Genomic DNA, 24,735 nt, shown 5'->3' on the forward strand with positions numbered 1-24,735 from the left:
CTTTTTAGCTGTGTTGGGTCTTCGTTGCTGCACGCGGGCTTTCTCTAGTTGCAGCGAGCGGGGGCTACTCTTCGTTGTGGTGCGTGGGCTTCTCATTGCGGTGGCTTCTCTTGTTGCAGAGCACGGGCTCCAGGTGTGCGGGCTTCAGTAGTTGCAGCACGTGAGCTCAGTAGTTGCCACGTGCGGGCCCTAGAGCTCAGGCCCAGTAGTTGTGGTGCACGGGCTTAGTTGCTCCACGGCATGTGGGATCTTCACGGACCAGGGATTGAACCTGTGTCCCCTGCATTGGCAGGTGGATTCTTAACCACTGCGCCACCAGGCAAGTCCCCCAAATTTTACTTTTGTAATGTAGATATGTATCACTATTATATAGGCAAATTAATCAATAAATTTATCTGTGTGTTCTGGGTTTTGAGTCACCATTAGAAAGACCTTCCACATGTACAGATTACATGTAGTGGAACACTTTTCTGTTTCCTTCTAGGACTTTAAAATTTTCCTTTTTGCTAACATTTAAATCATTTATTCATTTGTAATATATCCTGGTGCTTATCAAGCATTTATCTTGTCTTTCCTGCATAAACTATACTTCAGGTTACTAAATACATGAAGAAGGAAAGAATATCCTAATAGAAATATTCTAGCTACTTAATGAAAAAGAAATTTTAGAATAGGATATCACCTTTTTTTTTTTTTTGGTATGTGGGCCCCTCACTGTTGTGGCCTCTCCCGTTGCGGAGCACAGGCTCCGGACGCGCAGGCTCAGCTGCCATGGCTCACGGGCCCAGCCGCTCCGCGGCATGTGGGATCTTCCCGGACCGGGGCACGAACCCGTGTCCCCTGCATCGGCAGGCGGACTTTCAACCACTGCACCACCAGGGAAGCCCAGGATATCACCATTTTTAATACCTATTAAAATAATGGATCTACACAATGATCACCAATGAGTGGTAACATAAAAAGAGGGAAAACCAGACATTGAGTATCCCCTATGGAAATATAAACTATCATCTCTAAGTAACATTGTAAAAAAAATTGAACTTTATTCTGATCTGTCTGATCAAACTAACCACAACTAACTTCCAGTTTACAAAAATGGTGAGGCAGAGGAACACGTTAAATGACATCATAACGATATAAGCAGCAAAATTCAGAATGTGGGGAAGTCAATAGTACAAATGTCTAGTGTCTTCAATTAATACTTGGCATAAAGAGGAAATGAGGGAGGAGTCTTCTGGTTTTGGCTATGATGGAGTAACTCGTATTATTATTTACCTTTTTCCATTAACAAGCAGAAAACTAGAGAAAGATATGCAGGCAGACCTCTTTGTATTGTGCTTTGCAGATATTGTGGTTTTTACAAATTGAAGATTCGTGGCCACTCTGCGTGCAGCGGGTCTATCAGTGCCGCTTTTCCAATAGTGTTTGCTCATTCTATGTCACATTTTGGTAATTCTCACAATATTTATAACTTTTTTCAATATTATTGTATTTGTTATGGTGTTGATGGGAGCAATCCATAAACAGTCTACAATAGGAATAGAAAAGAGTTTTATCTGAGCCAAACTGAGAACTATAGCCTGGGAGACACAGATCCAAAGGCATTTGAATTGTGTTCTGCTACAAATTGTGTTCTGCTACCACAAAATGGGGGGCTTAAAAAGGCAAAAATCGTAAAATTACATAATTGTTTGTCAAGAATTATAATTGGAGCTGGCAAGAAGTAAAGGCGCTTGTTAAGCAAGGTTTGGTTGGGGACCAAAATGGTTTCATAGTTACAAGGGGAACCTTGAAGCCATAAAGATGCAGCTGGCAGTGGCTAGCAGATATATTTTGAGAACAGCTGGTGGTATCCTTGAGTTTGATACATTTCAGCAGATTCAAGTTCTCAGTGATGCAAGAGTGTGTCTTAAACCACATCCACGATGGCCACCCGGCTCCATTTTGAATACCTGAACCACAGTTATTCCATTTTTATTTTTATTTTTGTTTATTTGTTTGTTGGCTGCACTGTGCAGCCTGTGGAATCTTAGTTGTCCGACCAGGGATTGAACCCATGCCCCCTGCAGTGGAAGTGCAGAGCCGTAACCACTGGATCACCAGGAAATTCCCTCCATTGTGATTTTTAAATGCATTCTTTTCTTTAACGGTTAAAGCAGATGTACAATGTACATTTAATACGCCACAAAACAGGCTGTTCTAGCTCGCATAAAGTTCAAGTTAAATCACGTATAAGCCAGAATGACTTCCCCATGCCCCCTTCCATCACAGTGATCTGTGATCAGTTGTCTTTGAGGTTACTGTTATAATTGATTAGGGGTGCCACGAACTGCACCCATATAGGACAGTGAACTTAATTGATAAATGTGTGTGTTCTGACTGAATTATAAGGGTCCCAGAAGAAGAGAAAAAGGAAGGGTCTGAGAAAATATTTGAAGAGATTATAGTAGAAAACTTCCCTAACATGGGAAAGGAAATAGTCACCCAAGTCCAGGAGGTACAGAGAGTCCCATACAGGGTAAACCCTAGGAGAAACACATCAAAACACATATTAATCAAACTAACAAAAATTAAATTCAAAGAAAAAATATTAAAAGCAGCAAGGGAAAAACAACAACAGCAAAACACACAAAGGAATCCCCATAAGATTATCAGCTGATTTTTCAGCAGAAACTCTGCAGGCCAGAGGGAGTGGCAGGATATACTTAAAGTGATGAAAGAGAAAAACCTACAACCAAGATTACTCTACCCAGCAAGGATCTCATTCAGATTCAATGGAGAAATCAAAAGCTTTTCAGACAAGCAAAAGCTAAGAGAATTCAGCACCACCAAACCAGCTCTACAACAAATTCTCAAGGAACTTCTCTAGGCAGGAAACAAGAGAAGAAAAAACCCCACAAAAACAAACCCAAAACAATTAAGACAATGGTAATAGGAACAAACATATTGATAATAACCTTGAATGTAAATGGATTAAATGTCCCAACCTGGGCTCCCCTGGTGGTGCAGTGGTTGAGAGTCCGCCTGCCGATGCAGGGGACACGGGTTCATGCCCCGATCCGGGAAGATCCCACATGCCGCGGAGCGGCTGGGCCCGTGAGCCATGGCCGCTGAGCCTGTGCGTCCGGAGCCTGTGCTCCGCAACGGAAGAGGCCACAGCAGTGAGAGGCCCGCGTACCACAAAAAAAAAAAAAAAAAAAAAAAATGTCCTAACCAAAAGACACAGACTGGCTGAATGGATACAAAAACAAGACCCATGTATATGCTGTCTACAAGAGACCCACTTCAGACCTAAGGACACATACAGACTGAAAGTGAAGGGATGGAAAAAGATATTCCATGCGAATGGAAATCAAAAGAAAGCTGGAGTAGCAATATTTGTATCAGATAAAAAAGACTTTAAAATAAAGACTGTTACAAGAGATAAAGAAGGACACTACATAATGATCAAGGGATCAATCCAAGAAGAAGATATAACAATTATAAATGTTTATGCACCCAACAGAGGAACACCTCAATACACAAGGCAAATGCTAACAACCATGAAAGGGGAAACCGACAGTAACACAATAATAGCAGGGGACTTTAACACCCCACTTACACCCATGGACAGCTCATCCAAAATGAAAATAAATAAGGAAACACAAGCTTTAAATGACACAACAGACCGGATAGATTTAATTGATATTTATAGAACATTCCACCCCAAAGTGGCAGAATACACTTTCTCCTCAAGTGCACGTGGAACTTTCTCCAGCATAGATCACATCTTGGGTCACAAATCAAGGCTTGGAAAGTTTAAGAAAATTGAAATCGTATCAAGCATCTTTTCTGACCACAATATTATGAGACTGGAAACCAATTACAGGAAAAAAGCTGTAAAAGCCATACATACATGGAGGCTAAACAGCGCGCTATTAAATAAGCAAGAGATCACTGAAGAAATCAAAGAAGAAATAAAGAAATACATAGAAACAAATGACAACGACAACACAATGACCCAAAACCTATGGGATGCCGTAAAAGCAGTTCTAAGCAGTTTGAGATTTCATCCATTCTGTAGCCCATGGATCAAGGAGTAATTTTGACTTTCAAGTATTATTATTTAGGAAATACATTTCGTAAAGCTATAGCTGCCATCGATAGTGATTCCTTTGATGGATCTGGGCAAAGTTAATTGAAAAACTTCTGGAAAGGACTCACCATTCTAGAAGCCCTTAAGACTATTCATGATTCATGGGAAGATGTCAAAACATCAATATTAACGAGAGTTTGGAAGAAGCTGATTCCAAACCTCATGGGCGACTCTGAGGGGCTCAACACTTTAGTGGAGAAGTAACTGCAGATGTGGTGGAAACAGCAAGAGAACTAGAATTAGAAGTGGAGACTGAAGATGTGATTGAATTGCTGTAACCCCATGATAAAACTTTAACAGATAAGGAGTTGCTTCTTATGAATGAGCAAAGACAGAGGTTTCTTGAGATGGAATCTACTCCTGGTGAAGGTGCTGTGAACATTGTTGAAGTGACAACAAAGGATTTAGAATATTACGTAAATTTAACTGATAAAGCAACAGCAGAGCTTGAGAGGACTGATTCCAATTCTTCTTTCTACCCATTCGTAGAAAGAAGTTCTACGGTGGGTAAAATGCTATCAGATGGCATTGTGTGCAACAGAGAAATCATTTGTGAAAGGAAGAGTCAATTGATGTGGCAAACTCCACTGCTGTCCTATTTTAAGGAATTGTCACAGCTGCCCCAAACGTCAGCAGCCGTCACCATGGAGGAAGACCCTCCACCAGCAAAAAGATTATGACTCACTGAAGGCTCAGATGATGGTTAGCAGTAAAGTAATTTTAGACTCAGGTATATACGTTGTTTTTTGGACAAAATGCTACTGCACCCTAAATAGACTACAGTGTAGCATAAACATAACTTTATGTGCACGGGGAAACCAAGAACTTGGTGTGATACTTTTGATAGTCACTTCGTTGTGGTGGTCTGGAACCAAACCTGCGATGTTTCCGAGGTATGCCTGCGTAAAAGAACTGTTTCCAGACATTGGACAACAGCCTGTTCTGGACTGATCCATGGATGGGTCAGGTGGATAGAAAATATAAAGCAACTGAAGAAAATGGATGGTGTGTCCGGTGCAAGGAAGGGAAATTGAAAGTGAAACTACACGAAAAGCAAATAAAGTTCCTTATCAACATAGACAAAGCTACTGACTCTGAAAAAATGGAAGCTGATGGCAGGTATCATCTGAAAATGCTCAGCATTCGCGAGTGCTACACAAGCTAATTAAAATGGCAAGCAAACTCAAAAAGCATATAACAAAAACAGCAAATATTCCGATGTGAGAAACGATCCAGCGCTTGACTCGCAGGAGCGCCTTGAAGGCGCCGTTTCTCTGGGCCTCTCTCAGGTCTTGCTTTTGCTTTGCAATATGCGACCGCACCTTGGCCAGGTAGCGCACGTGACCTTCTCCATCGGGGTCGCCCCCGCCCTGCTGGAGCCGCTGTGCATCAAAGAAGAGGTCGTTGCTGAGGTAGGCGCCCTGGAGCTCCCTCTCCAGCCCCTCGACCACGGCCATCAGCTCGGCCAGCTGCTTCCTCTGCTCGTCCCCGGAGGCCCGGTTGCTGAAGGCGCAGTACCTGTGCCCGCACTCCCGGACCAGGGCCCTCAGCCTGACGTTGTCTGTGTTTGCTACGTAGTCATGCAAGGATCCGTCCCCCAAGTCCTCCTTGTGGGTGAAGAGGATGACCGTGTGTCTCAGGGCTCTCGCCCCAAAGACCTCCTTCACCCTGGTCACGGCCACCACGTCCTGCTCTGTGAAGCGCCCCAGCTGGGTCACCAGCAGCAGCACGTGAGGCCCCGGGGCCGAGAGCAGGTAGCAGTCCCCGATGTTCTCGTACGCCTCTTGGTCCTGGGCCCTTGCCTCAAACATGGGGGGCGTGTCCACCACCAGGACGCTCCTCCCATTCCACGTGCCCGGTGCGCCCTGACACTTCCTGGTCACCGACTGGGCCGCCAGCCTGGACTCAAACACTGGCTGGCAGAGGACGCTGTTCCCGGTGGCGCTCTTCCCACTGCCTGCTTTGCCCACCAGGATGATCCTCAATGAGGACGAGGTTGCAAACAGCTTATTTTCTATCCCGCCTATAAAAAAAAAAAGAGTTTTTCGTGTTTTACTAAGTCAGTGATTTAAAAAATTTTTTATTTTATCTTGGAGTTTAGTTTATTAACAATGTTGTGTTAGCTTCAGGTGTGCAGCAAAATGATTACTCTATACATATACGTGTATCTATTCTTTTTCAAACTCTTTTCTCATTTAGGTTATTTCGGAATATTGAGCAGAGTCCCCTGTGCTATACAGTAGGTCCTTGTTGGTAAAGTTAGTGATTCTTAAGATTTTTAGGTCGCGGACCTTTCATGGTATCTCATGAAAGCTATGGACCTCTCTCCCTGCCAAACAGTGATATTTAAATACATACAAATGTTTGCAGACAACTTGAGGCGACTCTTGAATGGCAGGAAGCCCACACTGGGAGCCCGAACTTGGACGCATAGCCAGGAGTAAGAACCGCTACACTGTGAAGGATGCTCCAGGGACTTCGTCAGGACCAGGGAAAACACAGCTTTCAGAAAGCTGGTCCCTGAGCTTTTCCAGGGAAGGTGCTTAGCCCAGTTTCATGCTAAATAAACGTGAGATTAGAAAGAGGTGGAGGATGAGAAGTCATCAGTGAGAAACTATGATCACCTCTCTTTCACCCACCAATTAATTCCCAGGTACACAGGCTGCCAATCACATTCATCTGAACCTTGGGGGTAAAGGAAGTCTCAGATGTCAGAGCTCCAGTGACCTACCACCGAGGACCAGCTGAATGGCCCTGGGTTTCCTCTTTTTGGGTGGGGAGTTGGATGTTTGAACGTGAGCCTACAGAAAGCTTGTCGTTAAAGTCAAGGACGGAGTCTTGTGACGGGACATGCTGTCCCAGAACATACAGTTTCGATTGTAATACTTGGAATTAATGATGGAATGTTTTGGTTTAAAACTGTTTGCACCGTAACTGCTTTTATTGCTAACCGCCTGACTTGGCTGCTGTGAAATTGAGCTTTTCTTGCCAGCATAATGTGAACAGGAAGACGCTGGGTTCCGGATGGCCGACCCAATAGTTCAAAATTAGAACGAACATCCTGTTACCCTGGGATATAAACACCACACCCGTACAAGACTCGGGGTCTCACCCTGCTTTTGGTGAGGCCCCAATCGGTTTGCGCTTTTGTGCGTAATAAACGCCTATCACTAATCTACTTTGGATTTGCACTGGATATTGGTGTTCTGTCTTGGTTCTGATTCCTCTCCGAGGGAAGTTCGCAGGTGTGTGTGAGACCGCAACAGTCTGACAGATGACCCTGGATCGGTGGCTGAGGAAGAAATGATAAGACCATCATGTGTAAGAAACACATGCATTGGAAAGATCGTCAATTTGGCTGATAGAATGACAGGAAATTAGAACAAAAGTGGTGTTGTCGAGGGTGACCCTGCATCAAGAGCTAAAATCTTCAAGGGATGAAGAGAGTGAGAATCCGAGGATTTCTGGAGTTCTTAGGAGCTCAGATGAATTAAGTTCATTTTAGTCTCCTAAAATCTGTTATTGTTATTCCTTTTACCCTGTGTTGGTTCTTCCCTTTCTTAAGTATCCTGGATTTTTTTTTTAGCAAACACGATTTACTAAATCTTTATGGGGAACTTTTCCTCTTTTCAGTTGAGTGCAGGCAGGGAAGGATATCATTTTCACAGTTCGTTTCCAAGTCCCCTGACCTCTGACTTGAAGTTTCATTTCCTCATTTCCCATACATCACGGCACAGGGGAGAGCTTCACACTCGGGTGTGTGTGCTGTGATGATGGTGGGGAAGATAAGAACATGATAGCTGCCTTTTCTTCTGCAGTGGAAAATAACTGGGTTTCTTTTCTGTCACTGTGTTTGAGGTGAGGGAGAGGAGGAGAGAAAACAGTGACTCTTCCCTGATGCCTAGAGCTCTTGAGAATCTGGAGGCTTTCTTACCTTCAGCCATAGTCCCGTATCTGCTCCTCTGAAGCCCTTCCATTCTCTTCTGGAATAAAAAAAGGAAAGGAATAAAAAGCAGGTGTCCATATGGGACTTGGTAAGGCCTGAGAACACCTCCAATTCAGACAGCCAAGAATAATTATCCTTAGATGAGCCGTTTCCATCGCTAATTTTCTAACTTATATTTTACTTTCAAATATCCATATATAACTTTAAGCAAGCCAGGTGATGCTAGGTTATATTAACACAATGAACTCCTGCTTTTTCCTCATCCTATAGGAAAGCATGAAATGTTTGAAAACAAGTCAGTTGATTATCTCCCCTCTACCTGAAAAGGCATGAAATAAAGAAAGTCTTCTTCTGTGGAATGAGAAGCAGGATTTTGTTTATTGTTTTATTATTACTATTATTATTGGAATCAAAGTAAGCAAACTTGCTAGACTAGAGAATAAAAATTGCCTTGCTGTAAATGACATTGGCTTGTTTGAAGTACTGGCCATTTCCAGCCCCAGAAACTCTTTGTACCAGATGGATATCCCAGTGGCAAGGAGGAAAGTACAATGTACCTTCCAATGGGAGTGTGGAATTGGGGATCCAGGGCTCCTTTGAGCACAGACATGAGAGGATGCAGTAGAAGACGGAGGAGCACGGCCACCACCCTCCCTCCCCTCTGAGCAGCTGGTGGAGAGAAGCTGCTGCCATGACTGAGGGACAGAGTCAACATTCAGGACAAATTCAAGATAAATTCATTTCCTGCTCAGTTTTAAACCACATGTCTTTCCTTGTGGGTCTCCCAATAACCACTTAAAAAATTTTCCAGTAGATATACCCAGAAATTGGCAAAACTATGGGGATAAATGTTTCATTCAGATGAGACATAATATTGTGTCATTCTTCTTGGTGCTAGAAAAGGTGAGCATGCATTAGAAAAGGCAAGCATGCAATGTGCCACTATAATTAAGATGATCTCCGAGACTGTATTTTATTTATTCAGTTTTAAAGATTATGCAGTTCTGAAGCAAACATTTTAAGGGGAGAAATACACAGAGTAATGAAACAAATGCCCACTACTTGCAGTGAACAGATCTAAGTATTTTGGCATTTTCACTGCTGCTGTTTGGTTTGACTGAAAAAGTTAAAACATTACACATATAGTTCCATTTATTTATTTTTTGACTCCCCCCAACCCGTCTCATTCTCCCTCTTCCCTTCAGAGGCAACCAATATTCTGAGATACACATGTATGTATAGGTAATATATGGTACTTTTTGGCATTTTAATCTTTTATGTCAGTGACATTATTTATGTAGCATTTTATCCAACTCAATTTTATTAACAAACACTTGGTGTGCCAAGATGCGTGCTTGCTACTACAAACCACGCTGCAGAAGAATCCCCCTACACGTCTCCTTGTGCACGTGGACGATTTCTCTGGGATATATAGCTTCCACCTGACAAGATACTGCCAAATATGACGCCAAGAAGCTTGTGCTAAGTCATGCTGGCAGCAGCCATGGGTGAGAATCCCCCCAATCTTCACCTACGCTTGGTGATATTAGATTTTTAATTTTTTGGTCACCCTGATGGGCGTATCTTAGGATGTCTTAATTGGTTTAAAGGTGCATTTTATAGATTAACATTGAATTCAAAACGGTTTTCATAGTTTACTTGCTATACAGGTCGATTCTGTTATTTCTGCCTCTTTCACATGTTTCTATTCACTCTGGAGGGAAGACTAGAAATGGCCCTCATTAGGGAAACCAGCCCTTGGCACATGCTCAGAATTTATTAAGGCAACTTCCTTCCTTCCTTTCCTTCTCCTTCTGCACCACTTTCCTTTCCTTAAGCCCAGAGAAGAGCATTTTCCTCACCACATTCTCCCACACGCTGTCCTGGCCTCTGGTCAATAACACTCCAGCTTTTGCTAAAACTGCTCAAATCCTCTGACATCTTTTCTACTTCAGACGGCAGTTGCTATATATTGGAATCAATATATCGATGTGGTAAAGACGATGACGACAGTGGTGACAATGTTGATGATAACTTTACCATGGTAATAATCCTCTGTGCAGCCGTTTGTAATTTTCAAGTTTCTTTCATGTCCATTCTTTGAATCGTTCTCCTAAATTCCCTATGATGTTATCAAGATAGGTATTAAAATTTCTATTAAAATATTAGGAAACTGAGCCTCAACTGACCTGCCCACGATCACACAACTTCCATGGAGCTAAGACCAAAACATGGCTCATTTTGCCTGTGTATTCTTCTAGATTTATCAGGATGGAGAAGAGATTATACAGTCAATGAACCTCTTGGAACACCACATACCATGCTGCCATCCATGGTCAGGACATAAACTGAGGCAGGCAGGCTGGAAGCTTACCCTAAAACTAACAAAGAGAACTGTATTGCAAAATCTTGAGTGCAAAAAAAAGATTATTCAAAGGTAAAATCGCAGGGCCAGAAGTTGCTCGGAATGGAAGTATTTCAGTTTAAAGCAATCTGGTGTTTTCCCATGACTTGATGATCAGTGTGACCCAAATGGAGCTCTGTGGCCTCACAAAAGCCAGTCAAAGTTCAGGTTACATTAGCAGAGGCGCGCACGGTCCTCCTGAACCGTCTTCTGAGTGGGTCAGGCTGCCGGGGGAGACACGTCCCACCGAGGAGTAGATTATTTTGGACAGATATTAACAAATAATAAAGTGTGCAGAGGCTAGTCAGAAAGGATATTGATGGAGATGCTAAAATGAGTCATAGAATATTAAAAGGACAGAATCAAGCCTAGGAAAAGATCGGGAAACATCCTAAACTCGAAGGAACGTGACACGTGTCAATCACATCGTAGACAGAAGAGGGAGAATCGCGAGTGGAGGCAGATTTCTTCTCCACAAGGAAAACCCTTTTAATCTTCCCCCAGGTGGGATCAGGAATCGTGAGAGAGTCGCGGGCAGCATGCGGGCAGAGATTATGAGTACCTGACAGGAGCAGCAGGAGGATGTAGCTTAGGTAGGAGGTTGAAGCCAATGAGCATATAATGTGCCTCCTGATTTGTACACTACACGAGCCTGATTTTATCTTGACGGCGCCTTACTTTATCAAACCATTGGAAAGCAGGCTCTCTCATGCTGTTTTAGGAAAGATAAAAATACTTTCTGTCTGCCTGATTCATATTCTCCTTCGCCCACCTGCCCCCTCCCGCTGTTTCCTGGTATCACTTGTGTCAGAGTTTAGCGTTGTCATTTCATAACGCGGCTCTCACAGGAGCTTTAGCAAAGGGTTGGTTCCTGTACACACTGGAATCTGTCTGCCATACGGTCGAGTTCGACATCGTGTCGTAGGAAAAGTGTGGGTATTTGGGGGAGAATGGGCTGGTTTTCAGAAGATCAATGAACAATGTTCACTGAGAGGTTCCGTTTGGAGCACGTGGCTCAATGAGGGCGGGAACATAATGACCCTGAACTTGTCCTGTGGACCCCTAGGAATAGACTCTCGGTACCCAGGCCTCAGGGGGCGTGGTGCTTGTCAGGGATGGGGCGGGGCTGGTACGGGGAAGTTAAGAGCTAAAACTGAGACGTCCGCCCCACCTAGTTAGGGCACCTGGTGAGTTTCAGTTTACTCATCTGTCAAATGGGATGAGAATCTTAGTGAAGCTTTATGAAACCCCGTGAAGCTTATGAAAGTCAGAAGAGCTAAGAAGTAGGCAACTAGACGGAAAAGACCTCCACGCTGTGGAAAGCTGTGGGCCGTGAACGCGGGGGGAGCGGTTCCCGAAGCCGCTTCCCTCCCGCTAGGAATCCGCGGTTGCCCATAACGCTCACCATCGGCGCCCCGTTTCACTGATGGGAGAGCCCAGAAGTATGGTAACCGGTGTCAGATCCCACGAGAAATCAGTAGCCCTGACTCAGCCGCGGCCTCCAGGACGCGCCCCCCCTCCCTGGCCTCCACCCAGGACGCTGGGACCCCCGCCGGGTTCCCCTTACCAGGCGCGGCGCTGCGGGCTGGGTGCCGGCGGGTCGGCGCGAGCGCGCGGCCGAAGGTTCCAGGGCACGGCTGCAGGGCAAGAAGGAAAATGGGGCTGACGGAGTGCGCCCCCTGTCCCCGCAGTTGGGGACACCCCCTCCGGATGGGGCGAAACTGCTGCTGCGGAAACCGGAAAGCAGCGAGTTCGGAGCGTGCTTCCCCCCTAATGGGATGCTTCCTGTCGGAGCCCGCGAGCCCCTCGCCCACTCCCATTTCCTCTTTAAGACGTGTGCAAAGAAGTGATGTTTGGAGCGTGAAAGAGAAGAACACGGGCCCCAATCCCCCCAGTTCCCCCGTTGCTAAAGACCCCTGTTGCCTCCGCGGGCGTGTCGTGCTCTCCGGCCACCATTCCCGGAAGATCAACGTCTCATCTCTCCTGTTGAGTCCAAGTACCTCTCACTCTAACACAGACCACGCTGACCTGAGTCTCCCTGTGAAAGCACCTACAAAGAGATCTACTGAGAAAATTAGTTATTTTCTTTGGCACAGGAAAGAATCACTGGCTTCTCAGGAAGGAGGACTTGTCTACCTTCGTGAAAAGCTGGAGCCCAGATGTGGAACAGGTTAGAATGGAGCCTTCCTCCTTTCCAGAAACTCCCCAGGGCTGGGAGGCAGAAAGTGACTACCCTTGTCTTTTGTTTCTTGGGGTTGGGTGTCTCTTCTTGGGGGTGTGTGTGTGATGTTTGAGGAGTGGTAAGCAGTTCTCTTCAGCGTACCCATGAGCTATTTCGCCAGCATGTGGAAGAATAGATCTTAGGTGTTTTCAGATGTAGTAAATCAAGGGATATACACGATTTAACACTATTTCCAAAGTAAAAAGGAGTGCCTAAAATTAATGGTGTAGAGTGAAAGGAAATATAAAATAATTAAGAAATGGGCCGAGAAGGAGATTGAATGTAAGGTATAAAAATAATGAAGACCCCAAATAATAATTAAAACAAAACACTACATCATTTTGGAAGACAACTACTTAAAAAAAAAAAGAGGTAAAAGACAAATTTAGAAAAAATCTCAAAATATTTTATTGCTGGAATAAGCAAGCGCAAATGCAGTTGTATAAGAAAAGGCAAACATTGCCACTATCAGATGAAGGCTCCCGGGGCAGAAAAAAAGAGTCTTGGGTCATAGTCTAGCTCTGGCTTCCCCAAGGAGTTATAGGAATTCCTCTTCTAGGGAGTTCAATCCATAGGATATTCTCTGGAAGGCATAGTGGCATCTGCCCAGCCAGGTGATGAATATTGAATATTGTACAAGAATTGAATATTGTACAATACTGAATATTGTACAAGACTACGTAAGAGGGTATGCATTGTTTGAAATCTTCTGCTTGACAAACTCATCTTGGGGGCTTCCCTGGTGGCGTAGTGGTTAAGAATCCGCCTGCTGATGCAGGGGAGATGGGTTCGAGCCCTGGGTCAGGAAGATCCCACATGCCGTGGAGCAACTAAGCCTGTGTGCCACAACTACTGAGCCTGCGCTCTAGAGCCTGTGAGCCACATCTACTGAAGACCGCGTGCCTAGAGCACGTGCTCCGCAACAAGAGAAGCCACTGCAATGAGAAGCCCGCGCACTGCAACAGAGAGTAGCCCCCTCTCACCGCAACTAGAGAAAGCCCATGCGCAGCAACGAAGACCCAGTGCAGCCAAACATATAAATAAATTAATTAAAAAAAAAGAAAAACTCATCATGACCAAAAACAACTCTCAGAAGTAAGTCAAATATGAACCTCTTTATATAAAATGACAGTTGATCCAGGCAGCAGGGCATGGAAATATGAAAGAAACTTCATCAGCACACGATCAACGAATTTTTATTCTTGAAGAGATAAAAGAAAAGGTGAGAAAAAAAGGAAAGAAAATGAGAGGACATGTAAGTAGTCAAGATATATATGTGTATATATATATATATATATATATTCACTCAAATAGACAGTTTTTGAGAAGTTATAGCATTTTGACCCTGTGTCTGGTTCAGGAAACTCTTCCTATAGGACAATAAGGAAAAATAAGTTCCAGTTCTGATTTGCCACGTTTTGCCCTTAGAAAATCACTTGACTCTCAGTACATTACTTTCCTCTTCAAATAAAAGGCTGTTAATGATAATTACCCTTCATACCTCATGTGGTATTTTTCATCATAAAATATTAAGGCAATAAATTGTTATTATATTATAGTGTTCTCTCTCCAGCTTCTGTTTTCTATTTTATGATCAGTCTTATATTATTTTGTTTTATGATCTATCTTGTATTACATGTGTAACATTAAATTGTATATATTTTAAATTTTTTTGGCTGCCCGCGCATCACGCGGGATCTTCGTTCCCGACCAGGGATGGAACCCGTGCCCTCTGCAGTGGAAGCGTGGAGTTTTAACCACTGGACCGCCAGGGAAGTCCCTAAATTACATTTTAAAAACTAAAAATCGTGTCTCCCATTTACTTATGAGTCATGTTGCATAGTTCTAAATCTAAGGATTAGAAACTAGCAATATTTTAGAGAACAAATACAACTTTGACTGCACTTTGTAAATATATTTGATGACTAATCATGCCGACCTTATATTACCACTAGCTCCCAACTCTATACATAGAATAATGTGGAGTAGTTATTATTATGAAGAATAAATGTGGAGTATTCATGAGTGTGAAATTTATGTATTTATGAGTATGAGATTTATTTATGAGGATTATTATTATGAGAAGTTTCTTCTTAGACTTTTTGTTTCTGTACTATATTCTTATGGAATTTAACCTACAAAGTGCTTTCACTCATGTTACTTCATCATACATGAAAGCTATAAGGATTAACATTAATATATACATCTCAAGAAAAGCTGAATCCCCTTGTGCCCAAGGTCCTGGAGCAAGTTCATAGGGGACCGGCTTTGTCACACAAGCCCTCTGCACATCTCCTGCTCTTTCCACTGTCCCCCACAATGGTCCTGGTGATGCCCCAAGCAGGGTGTTTTACCCACGGATGTCAAGCCTTCCTCTGGTCCTACACATTTCTATGTGCTACAGTCCGCATGAGAATTTTACAATCCTAACACTCATATTTATTTTAAAAATCACATGTCCATTTACAAACAGGACAAAAATAATAAGCAATGACAGAAACTGGAGGGCATATGTGGACACCCTGACGTGAGAAAACGAAAAATGAAAGAACAAGCAGGTTACAATCAACCCCATGGTAAGCGAAGTCTTTGGCTTACAACGCACACTCATGCGCACGTGGCCCTGGATGGGCAAGCTGCGGACACAGGCGGTCTCCGCTACGTCGGCCCCTTCCTGGGGCCCTCAGGGTGTGGAAAGAGTGCCTCCATGGCTGAGAGTTCCTGCATGGGCCCAGCACGACGCTGAAGGCAGGAATTGATCATGGACTTTTTTCCAGCCAGGCTTCACAGAGCCCAACTCCCTGCCCCACTACTATGGCCCTCAGGTACCCCCCCCACCCAGCTGCAGGCCACTCTAAGCCCATAGTCATCCTGAGTCTCTGCAGGCCCTTAACCCGAGGTGGCATTGAAGTGCATGTGCATAGGCCCCTTCTCCACGTGGAGCTGGGATGGCCCTAGGATGCCTGCGCACAACCTCCCGGCCCTTAGCACCCCTGAGCCCTGGTAGTATTGGGATATCTGCCTCCTCCTGTATCCACACCTCCTAACTAGCACATGGCTGATAGAAAGACTTCCTTTAAAGTGTTCTGTCACATTCAGAAATATGGAAATAAACAGATCCTAGCGTTTGCTTACACAACGGAAGGCTGGCATTCACAGACTTATGTGGGTTGGCCCATCCCCTGTAAAAACCCCACGGTACAGCCACACCTAACCTCCGGTGCTCTGTGGCTCTCTGCCGATGACCCTGCCACCCCTCTCTTCTCCATTTTGAGACAGGCGCTTTATTATTATTATTATTTAAAAATCCAGATAGATGACTACATTGAAGACATTGCATGTTATTTTCCCCAAATCTTACTTCATTTTGGACAGACATGAACCATAATACATGCTAGAAAGTTGGAAACTGTGTTATTTTCAGTGTAGTTACATTTAACTTCTTGGTACTAAGCCATTGTACTGGTAAATAAACCGATGTATCAGAAGTAAACATTAATATGTATGACTGTGACATCTCTTTTCTTGATGATAATAAAAATTTACAAGGATCAGGGGCTTCCCTGGTGGCGCAGTGGTTGAGAGTCCGCCTGCCAATGCAGGGGACACGGGTTCGTGCCCCGGTCCGGGAAGATCCCACATGCCGCGGAGCGGCTGGGCCCATGAGCCATGGCCACTGCGCCTGCACGTCCGGAGCCTGTGCTCTGCAACGGGAGAGGCCACAGCAGTGAGAGGCCCGCATACCGCAAAAAAAAAAAAAATACAAGGATCACTGAAGGGAGATATCTACCCATAAGAACCAGAAAACATCAAGAAGAGAGAGTGCAGGCTATGCTCTGAATGTTTGTGTCCCCCTCCCCAGCATTTACATGTTGAAAACCTAATCTGGAGAGGATGGTATTAGGAGATGGGGTCATCGGGAGGTTATTAGGTCATGAGGGTAGATTCCTCATGATTGGGATTAGTGCCCTTGCCAAAGTGCCCCTTCCATCAAGGTGAGGACACAGCCAGAAGTTGGCAGTCTGCAATCTCAGAGAGGGCTCTCCCTCCAACCGGACCGTGATTTTGGACCTCCAGCCTCCAGAAGTGTGAGAAATAAATGTCTGTGGTTTCTAAGCCATGCAGTCTGTGTTTTTTTGTTTTTGTTTTTTTAAAATAGCAGTCCAAAGGGAGGAAGGCAGTGTCTAAACAAACAAACACAAGCTCAAAATAAAAATAGCTGTTTTCCCTTTGCTATGAACCCATTTTCTACTAAAAATCACCAGTCATTCCACTATTTTTCAAGAGAGGACCGAAACATCAAGCTCACTAACACGTTTTAAGGACGTTTTAAAATTGCACAACTTTATTTTAAAACTGTTTACTGGAGGAAATATGAAACTCTTGAAAACTGATTCCTTTGAAATCCCCCTTCAGACTCAAGTGTTCAGTTCCTTTCTTGCCAGGTTACCTGCAAGACTGAATATCACCCTGTCACGGCCTCTGGCCGGTGCCTGTAGAGCAGGTAGAGCAGGACCAGGGCGCCCATTAGGGTGCACACGCCCAGCTTACGCCAGTTCCCCCGCGCCTTGGGCCACCGCCACAGCCAGGTCAGCGGCCAGCGCTCCCGCCGCCTCTGCTCGCAGAAGGCCACTCGCTCCGCCACCCTGCGCAGCCTCTCCGCGGGGTCCGCGCCCCCCAGGGCCTGCGCCAGGCTGTACAGGTCGTTGGTGTAGGAGGCGCCGCCGTGGTGCCTCACCAGCTCCTCCACCAGCCCCATCAGCGCCATCACCTGCGCCTCCCGCTTCCCGCCGGCGGCTCGGTTGTCGAAGGCGCAGAATCGGTCCCCACACTCGGCCACCAGCTCCCTGAGCGCGCGGTTCTCGGTGTCGCGCACGTAATGCTGCAGCGAGCCCCCAGCCAGGTCTTCCTCGCGGGTGAAGACCACGATGGTGCGCGTCACGATGCCGTCCCCGAACAGCGCCTTCACCCCACTCCAGGCCTGCTGGTCCTGGGCCGTGAAGCGGCCCAGCTGGGTCACCAGGAGCAGGGCGTGGGGCCCCGGCGCCGAGAGCAGGTAGCAGCGGCCTCTCTCCGCGCAGTCCGGGTCTGTTTGGGAGACTTTGGAGCTGAAGAGGTCCGGGGTGTCAATGATTTCCACGTCCCACTTGGCCCACCTGCAGCTGCCCGTGGCGCAGGTCCGGGTCACCGACGTCGCCCCGAGCCTGGAGAGGAAGCGCTTCTGGCCTAGGATGCTGTTTCCCGTGGCGCTTTTCCCAGTCCCTGACCTCCCGGCCAGGAGGAGCCGCAGCCTGGGCTCCTGCAGGGCAGACTCGCGGGCTTCTAAACCTGTGAGCACCAATGATCTGTAAGCTCCCGAACCTGAAAGCACATATCCTGGCACCCGGGTCCCCTGGATGCCTTTGAACAAAGGAGAACAGAGTGCTTCGACTTTTGCTTTTCGGACCAAACCTTTACCGAGTGCCCTGGTCGGAGATCTGTGAACTCCGGGGGATCTCTACCCGTCTATTTCTTCCCTCTTTGGCGTCACACATGCACCTGTAGGTGCACCAGCACCCAGTGAACGTTTCTGTAGAGGACATCCCTGTATGATACAGGCCATTACTTCGTGTGACATGACCTGCCATCCACACTGCGCAGAGCTGCTCCCTATTGGACAACTTCAGTGGCCTCTGCCTTACTTCCCCAGATACCCTCTTACTGAAGATAGGCAGGAGGGGCAGTGGGCCTGGCCACGAGGGCTGTCTGGTGTCCCACACCCTGGGTTTGAATCACAGCCCCACCCCCGGCCAGCAGTGTAACCCTGGGAAGCTGCTTAATCTAAGTGCTAAACCTCTCCTGCACAAATGGGATCATTAATGTAGCGCCGTCCTCATAGGGCTGTTGGGAGGATAAGATGAGACCATCTCTTCTCCCCTCCCTCTTTCCCTCCTCATCCTCTCCTCTCTCTTAGACCTGCTGCCTAATAAGATACCTGGTTAACCCTCCATCCTTGTTCCCTAACACCTTCTACCTGGTGAGTCTTGTTCCCTCTAGTATATAGTTGGATTCCCTCTACATCCCCTTCTGTGGAGATCAGAGGAAGTTTATTCATTTTACCTTAGGGACGGAGGTGCAGGTTAGTCAAAGAACTCAATATCTCACAGCAGGTCAGGGGCAGAGATCTAGGTCAAATGCCAGCCCCAGGGCTCTTTGCTGTTTCATCCCAGCATCGAGAAACCTCTGGGGCCTCTCTCTGTCCAGTGTTGAGTTAGCCCATCCCCCTTACTACCCAGAGCTCATACCTGGGGGCAAACACGCGTTGTGAGGCATGTTCTTACCATAGGCGTTTTCTTCATCTCTTGCTGTCTTCTGTCCTCTCATGATTCCCTGAAAGTGTCCCCAACACAAGCTATTTATCTTTTCATTCGTTCACTCGTTCATTATTCATTCATAGGTAAAACTACCTACTAGGTGTCAGGCAAAGCCCAAAATGCTGGTGACACCACAGTGAAAATGTCATAGTTCCTGCCCTCTCCGAGCATCAGAATTTAGGGAAGACAGTGGAAGAGCTCGGTCTGTGGTTGGGACGATACTATGAGAACACCTGGTGAGCTTGTGCTGTCTTTTCAGGGCCTCGAAATGCACGGAGCAGAGGGGAGATGACAACACTTACTCTATGTCAATGAATAAGCTTTTGATTCCCAGGTAATTCTATGTCAGTGACGTAAGTTGTAGAAAATAAGTTTTCCCTGGAGGTTCAGCAGCTGGGGGTGGGGTGGGGGGTTTGTCAAACCCTGAGAACAAGAAAGTTTGCTCACTGACTTAAGACCTACCTTAGGGTTGTTGGCCTGGGAAACAAGAAGAAACTTGGAATTTTGGTTTTGGAAATCAGAAAACAGACATTTTTCCCAAGCTGACCTGGAAAGCTCCTGACTCTGTGCTCAGAAAACCACAAAATTTGGCTCGTCCTAATACGTCTAGGAGGTGGGATCCAGAAGGTGGAGGAGGGAGACCCCGAGCTCACCTGCCCCCATGAACACATCCAAGCTACAGCTACGTACAGAGCAACTCTCTCTGAGAATGACCTGAAGACTAGCAAAATGGCTTTTCCACAATCAAGGCTGTAAAGAAAGGACCACATGGAGTCTGGTACAGGGGCAGAGACGCAATCTAGTTGGGACCTGAGTCCCTAGTGGGGACCTAGAAGTGGAAGGGGCTCTCCCAGGCTTGGGGATCCTCCCTGCGGAGTGGGGGGTTTCAGCCACATACTAGGCACCGCAGGCCTGGGCTTGACACTGGGAAGATGAGCCCCCTTAGCTGGTTTGAAAATCAGTAGGGCTTACTGGAGGGCTGTAAGAACCTGACACTCTGGTCTTGAAGAGCACAAGCATGCTTGCTCTCAGTCCCAGTGCAGAGGCAGTACATTGAAGACTGCCTGGTGCTCTGGCCAGCCTGCTGGGACTGCCCCAGAGCACCTCCCAGCCCTCTCCAGGCTCCCATTCCAGCCCCTACTGCTCCAGCACTGCCCCCCACAAAGGCCGAGGCTGCCATTGCCAGTGGGCATGTGTGCACCAGGGAAGGAGCAGAGAGAGCTCCGGTGTGTGGCTCCAACCCCTCTGGCTCTCTATCCTGCCTCTAACCAAGGGGTACACACTGAGGGAAAAGCAGAGGCAGCTCAGAAGTGCAGCCTCAGGCTCTCAGGCCCTGGCCACACCCCCAGCCAAGGTGAAGACTGTCATCACATCTGGGGGAAGCCCAACTCCCTTAGGACTCCTGCCCAGCCCCTTGGTCCTTGACTCCTCCCACAATAGGCTAACAACTAGCCCTGAGCCGAGGAGAAGCCCTGGCTGGCACCTGGCTCTGGCTCTAGCCCTCTGCCTCCAGCCTTGCTTCCCACCAAGGTGGTGGCCGCCAGCACACTGTGGGAGAAGAAGCAGTCCCCGCTCACTTCACGTCCAGCTCTCCCACCAAAGCCACTGGTGACAGGCACACTGCAAAGGGTTGCTACCCACAAGGACATGCCTTTGAGACCTGGACAGGTAACCGTTTCACCTAATTTCATAGAGACACACAGAGAAAGTCAAACAACATGAGAAAACAAAGGGATATGTTTTAAATGAAAGAACAAGATAAAACCCCAGGAAAAAACCCCTAATGAAACAGAGATAATAATTTACCTGCCAAAGAGTCCAAAGCAATAGTAATAAAAATGCTAACTGAACTTGGGTAAACAACAGATGAACACAGTGGGAACTTCGGCAGAGAATTAGGAAATGCAAAAACCAGTCAGAGCTGAAGAATACGATAACTGAAATGAAAAATTCGCTAGAAGGAATTAAGAGCAGATTAGGCGATGTAGGAGAACACAGAAGACAGACTAGTGGAAATCATCCAATCAGTACAGCAAAAACAAAAACACATTTAAAAAAATGAGGAGAGTTTATGGGACCTCTGGGAAAAGGTCAAGTGTGCTAACATTCACATGATAGAGGTCCCAGAAAAAGAGAGAGAAAGGGGTAGAAAATGTATTTGGTGAAATTGTAATTGAAAACTTTCCTAACCTGAAAAGGGAAACAGATATCAGGTACAGGAAGCACGGAGCACCCCTGTCAGAATGGTGTCATCCGAAAACAAGAAACAACTGGTGTTGTTGACGAGGATGTAAAGAAAGGGGACCCTAGTACACTGATAGCAGGAATGTCAATTGGTACAGCCACGGTGGAAAACAGTATGAAGGTTCCTCAAAAAATTAAAAATAGAACTACCATATCATCCAGCAATTCATTCCTGGGTATATATCCAAAGAAAATGAAAACACGAATTCAAAAAGACGTGTGCACCCTGATGTTCATAGCAGCATTATTGATAATAACCGAGATATGGAAGCAACCTAAGTGCCCATCAACAGATGAATGAAGAAGGTGTCATATATATACAGATAGGTAGATATAATGGAATATTACTCATAAAAAAAGAATGAAAAAGATAAAAAAGAATGAAATCTTTCCATCTGCAACAACATAGATGGACCTGTAGGGGATTATGCTTAGTGAAGTAAGTCAGACAGAGAAAGACAAATGCTGTATGTTTCCACTTATATGTGGAATTTAAAATAAAGCAAACAGAGGACTATAACAAAACAGAAATAGACTCACAAACACAGAGAATAAACTAGTGTTTACCATTGGGGAGAGGGGTGGGGGAAGGGGCAAGATGGGGAAGGGGATTAAGAGGTACAAACTACTGGGTATAAAGTAACTAAGATACACCAACGTAATGCACAGCACAGGCAATATAGTTAATTAATATTTTATATTAACTTTATATGGAGCATAAGTATAAAAATGCAGAATCACTATGTTGTATACCCGAAAGTAATATAATATTGTAAGTCAATTATACTTCAGTAAAAAATAAGTAAATAAATAAGTCTAAATATAATCTGTGTGCTGGAGAGACTGGGATGCTCCCCTCCAGCTCTTTATGTTCTTGCCTCAAACCTGAGGCTTTTTGAAGTAAAATACCCACTCCAACATTATTTAATACAATTAAACGTTCTGTGGTCAAGTTTGCCTGATCACACGAGTGCCTGAACACGACAGCACAGTCTCCCCTCAGTCTACTCCAGCCTCATTCCCACCTAATCCCCTCGTCAGCCCCTCCACAAACAGCAGATTTCAGGGCCTTTTCCAACCCACCTTGTGGACCATTCATCCCACCGCACACTTCTGCCTGAGTCCTGTCTGTGCTTCAATGTCCATTTCAAATTCTACCTCTTCATGTCGCCCACCTGGTTCCTACAGGTAACTGTGTTCTCCCGCTATTGGCACCAACAACGAAGCAAAAGCAAAGGGAGAGGTTGGCTGAATAACCTGTCTCTGGCCAAAGGACTCAGATGGTAGGTTTGCCTAGAGCTCAAGCCAAAGCTGTGGGTGTCTCTGCAGTAACGCTCCTGCTGCCGCCCCCCCCCACTCCGTTACCCACCCCACCCCCATCACTCCACCCCCCAAAGCTTCTGTAAAGTTTACCCCAGGACTAAATCACATAATGTGATTCATTATTTTGTGTCTAGAAATCAACAAACTCCCTTAATTGACACCAGAGCAGCCCACAGAGCCCAGTTTGGGGTGGGGAGCAGATGTTCAAGTGATCATGTAGGGCAAGGGTTGAGGACCAAGTTCGCAACCTTAGCTGTCTCTTGCACTATTGTGGATAGCGCTAAGGAGAGTGGAGGTTTTAGGAGGGTTCAGCTCAGATATATACAGAATTTTCACTTTGTAACTTGTTCTGAGGTTAGCTTCCCTTATAAGTCCCCAGGAATATCTTTTGCATTTGCTGCACATGCATTTGGGGAGTGTTCATTGCCTTCTGCGGTAGTTCCAGCAGAAGGACTAAGGGAGTAGGGAAGGAGAGAGAATTTAGTCCCAAAGAAGAGCATGTGCGCTGCAGAGCTCGAGAAGATTACCTGTTCTTCTGAACTTACTGTGTTTGACACTCAGAACAACCTTACAAACCTAGAGGCACATGAAGTTACCGTTTCTAGATCCTGCCCCCTTTTCACAAACTTACTAGAACGCAGCTGCTCACTCAGCCAGCTTCACACAGGCAGAGCTCTTCCTGTTCCCCACAGGTCCTGCTCCGGGCTGGTTCCTTTTCCCTTGGGCTCACCGTTCCTGCAGGATTGGCGACAGGCTCTAACGCTGGCTCCAAGAAGCTCCTGACCTACCGCCTGCCCTCGGACTGTGGGTGCAGTGGGCGGTTTCCTCTCCACACATGGAGGAAGTCTCTGTGCCTCTCAGACCTCAGAGTTCAGGAAGCTCAGGGAGGGGGGCGCCCAGTGGTGATGACTTAAAGAGACAGAAACATTGGCCAGTGAGGTGGTGGGTGTGCAATGTTGTCATTGCGAATCCCACCCGCTGCTTTGGGCTATGGTACTGTTTTCCAGAGGTTCCTGTGACACCAGCATCTTGTCCCTGGCAGGGTCTATAACCTCAGTGGGGAAGAGCACTTTAGGTTTCTGAGGACTCGTTTTGTTTCTGACCTTTGACCAGCAATCTTATCTCCAGTTTTCTTTTGCTTTTCAGGCATTTTTAAAAAACAAAATAAAATGGCCTTCCTTCCCCAGGACAGGAATTTGAGAGGAATCTCTGAGTGAACCTCAGAGTGGACAATGCCACCAAAGTGGTCCTACCTGCTAGGAACATCACACGCAAAGTCTCTTCATTCTGAAAGAAAAGGAGGGCTTTTCCAGCTATTAAAAATAGGACAGCCGGCAGAAGACAGAAAATCTTTATACAGGGCTTAACCTAGCCATCTCTGTTAGTACCTCCAACTCAAGTGACTGTTTCTCCTCTTAGGAGGGTCATGAGAAAGGTGAGTAAAATAGCCAATCATTGTGTGGAGAGAAGTATTTTGGTGACACGTGCCCTGGACCTGGTTAGATTATTAACAAACCGTGTGATCTTGCCTAACTCACTTCAACCTTCTGGAGCTGACTTTCCACGGATATAGTGAGGGGATTAACTTCATCTGAAGCTAATGGGCTGGGGTGTGATGTTCACCCATTCCTGCCAGCTCTTTAGTGAAGAACCCAACTCCCACTGAACTCCACCTGGTCACCCCCCCCCACACTCTGCCCCCTGCCCATACCCTCCAGCTTTATTGAGGTATAATTGACATATAACAATGTATGTGTTTAAAGTGCATGATGTGTTGATTTGATACACTTTTATATTTCAGAATGTTTACTGCCATAACATTAGCTAACACCTGCATCATGACACATAATTACCATTTCTTTTTGGTGGTGAGAACATGTAAGATCTACTCTCTTAGCAATTCTCAAGTAGATAATACAGAATTACACTGTAATCACTGTGCTGTGCCTTGGATCCCCAGACCTACTCATCTTCTACGTGGAAGTTTGTACTCTTTGACCAGCATCTCCCCATTTCTCCCATTTCCCAGCCCCTGGTAATCACCATTCTACTCTCAATTTCTATGAATTTGGCTTTAAAAAATTCCACGTAAAAAAGTGATATCATACA

General features: G+C 45.8%; 2 protein-coding genes across 4 annotated transcripts; both read right to left on the minus strand.

Annotated features, from left to right (window-relative positions):
• Positions 1-3,235: 3,235 nt before the first annotated feature.
• Positions 3,236-12,133, minus strand: LOC132431292 (GTPase IMAP family member 5-like). 2 transcript variants are annotated; one of them, XM_060021102.1, is made up of 3 exons: positions 12,053-12,133; positions 8,070-8,118; positions 3,236-6,158 (listed from the first exon to the last, which is right to left on the minus strand). In XM_060021102.1, exons 2-3 carry the CDS (start codon positions 8,110-8,112, stop codon positions 5,272-5,274), a joined length of 930 nt encoding a protein of 309 aa, XP_059877085.1. In that variant the 5' UTR covers positions 8,113-8,118; positions 12,053-12,133; the 3' UTR covers positions 3,236-5,271. The 2 variants fall into 2 exon arrangements, with proteins under 2 accessions (XP_059877085.1, XP_059877084.1); XM_060021101.1 differs by lacking the exon at positions 12,053-12,133 and adding an exon at positions 10,122-10,195.
• Positions 12,134-17,035: 4,902 nt separating this feature from the next.
• On the minus strand, positions 17,036-23,481 carry GIMAP1 (GTPase, IMAP family member 1). 2 transcript variants are annotated; one of them, XM_060021100.1, is made up of 3 exons: positions 23,258-23,481; positions 19,027-19,075; positions 17,036-18,034 (listed from the first exon to the last, which is right to left on the minus strand). In XM_060021100.1, exons 2-3 carry the CDS (start codon positions 19,067-19,069, stop codon positions 17,172-17,174), a joined length of 906 nt encoding a protein of 301 aa, XP_059877083.1. In that variant the 5' UTR covers positions 19,070-19,075; positions 23,258-23,481; the 3' UTR covers positions 17,036-17,171. The 2 variants fall into 2 exon arrangements, with proteins under 2 accessions (XP_059877083.1, XP_059877081.1); XM_060021098.1 differs by having other exon boundaries at positions 17,036-18,106.
• Between the last annotated feature and the right edge of the window lie 1,254 nt (positions 23,482-24,735).

The sequence above is a fragment of the Delphinus delphis genome, chromosome 9 (genome assembly GCF_949987515.2).
Source record: "Delphinus delphis chromosome 9, mDelDel1.2, whole genome shotgun sequence".
In the NCBI taxonomy this organism is placed as follows: domain Eukaryota; kingdom Metazoa; phylum Chordata; class Mammalia; order Artiodactyla; family Delphinidae; genus Delphinus; species Delphinus delphis.

Coding starts and splice junctions, on each gene's coding strand:
- GIMAP1 (XM_060021098.1), bottom strand. CDS start 19,069: ATGAGAGGACAGAAGACAGCAAGAGATGAAGAAAACGCCTATG. Junction 18,107..19,026: donor AGATGAAGAAAACGCCTATG/GTAAGAACATGC, acceptor CTTTGTTCAAAG/GCATCCAGGGGACCCGGGTG.
- LOC132431292 (XM_060021101.1), bottom strand. Junction 6,159..8,069: donor ATACGGGACTATGGCTGAAG/GTAAGAAAGCCT, acceptor TTTTTTTTATAG/GCGGGATAGAAAATAAGCTG.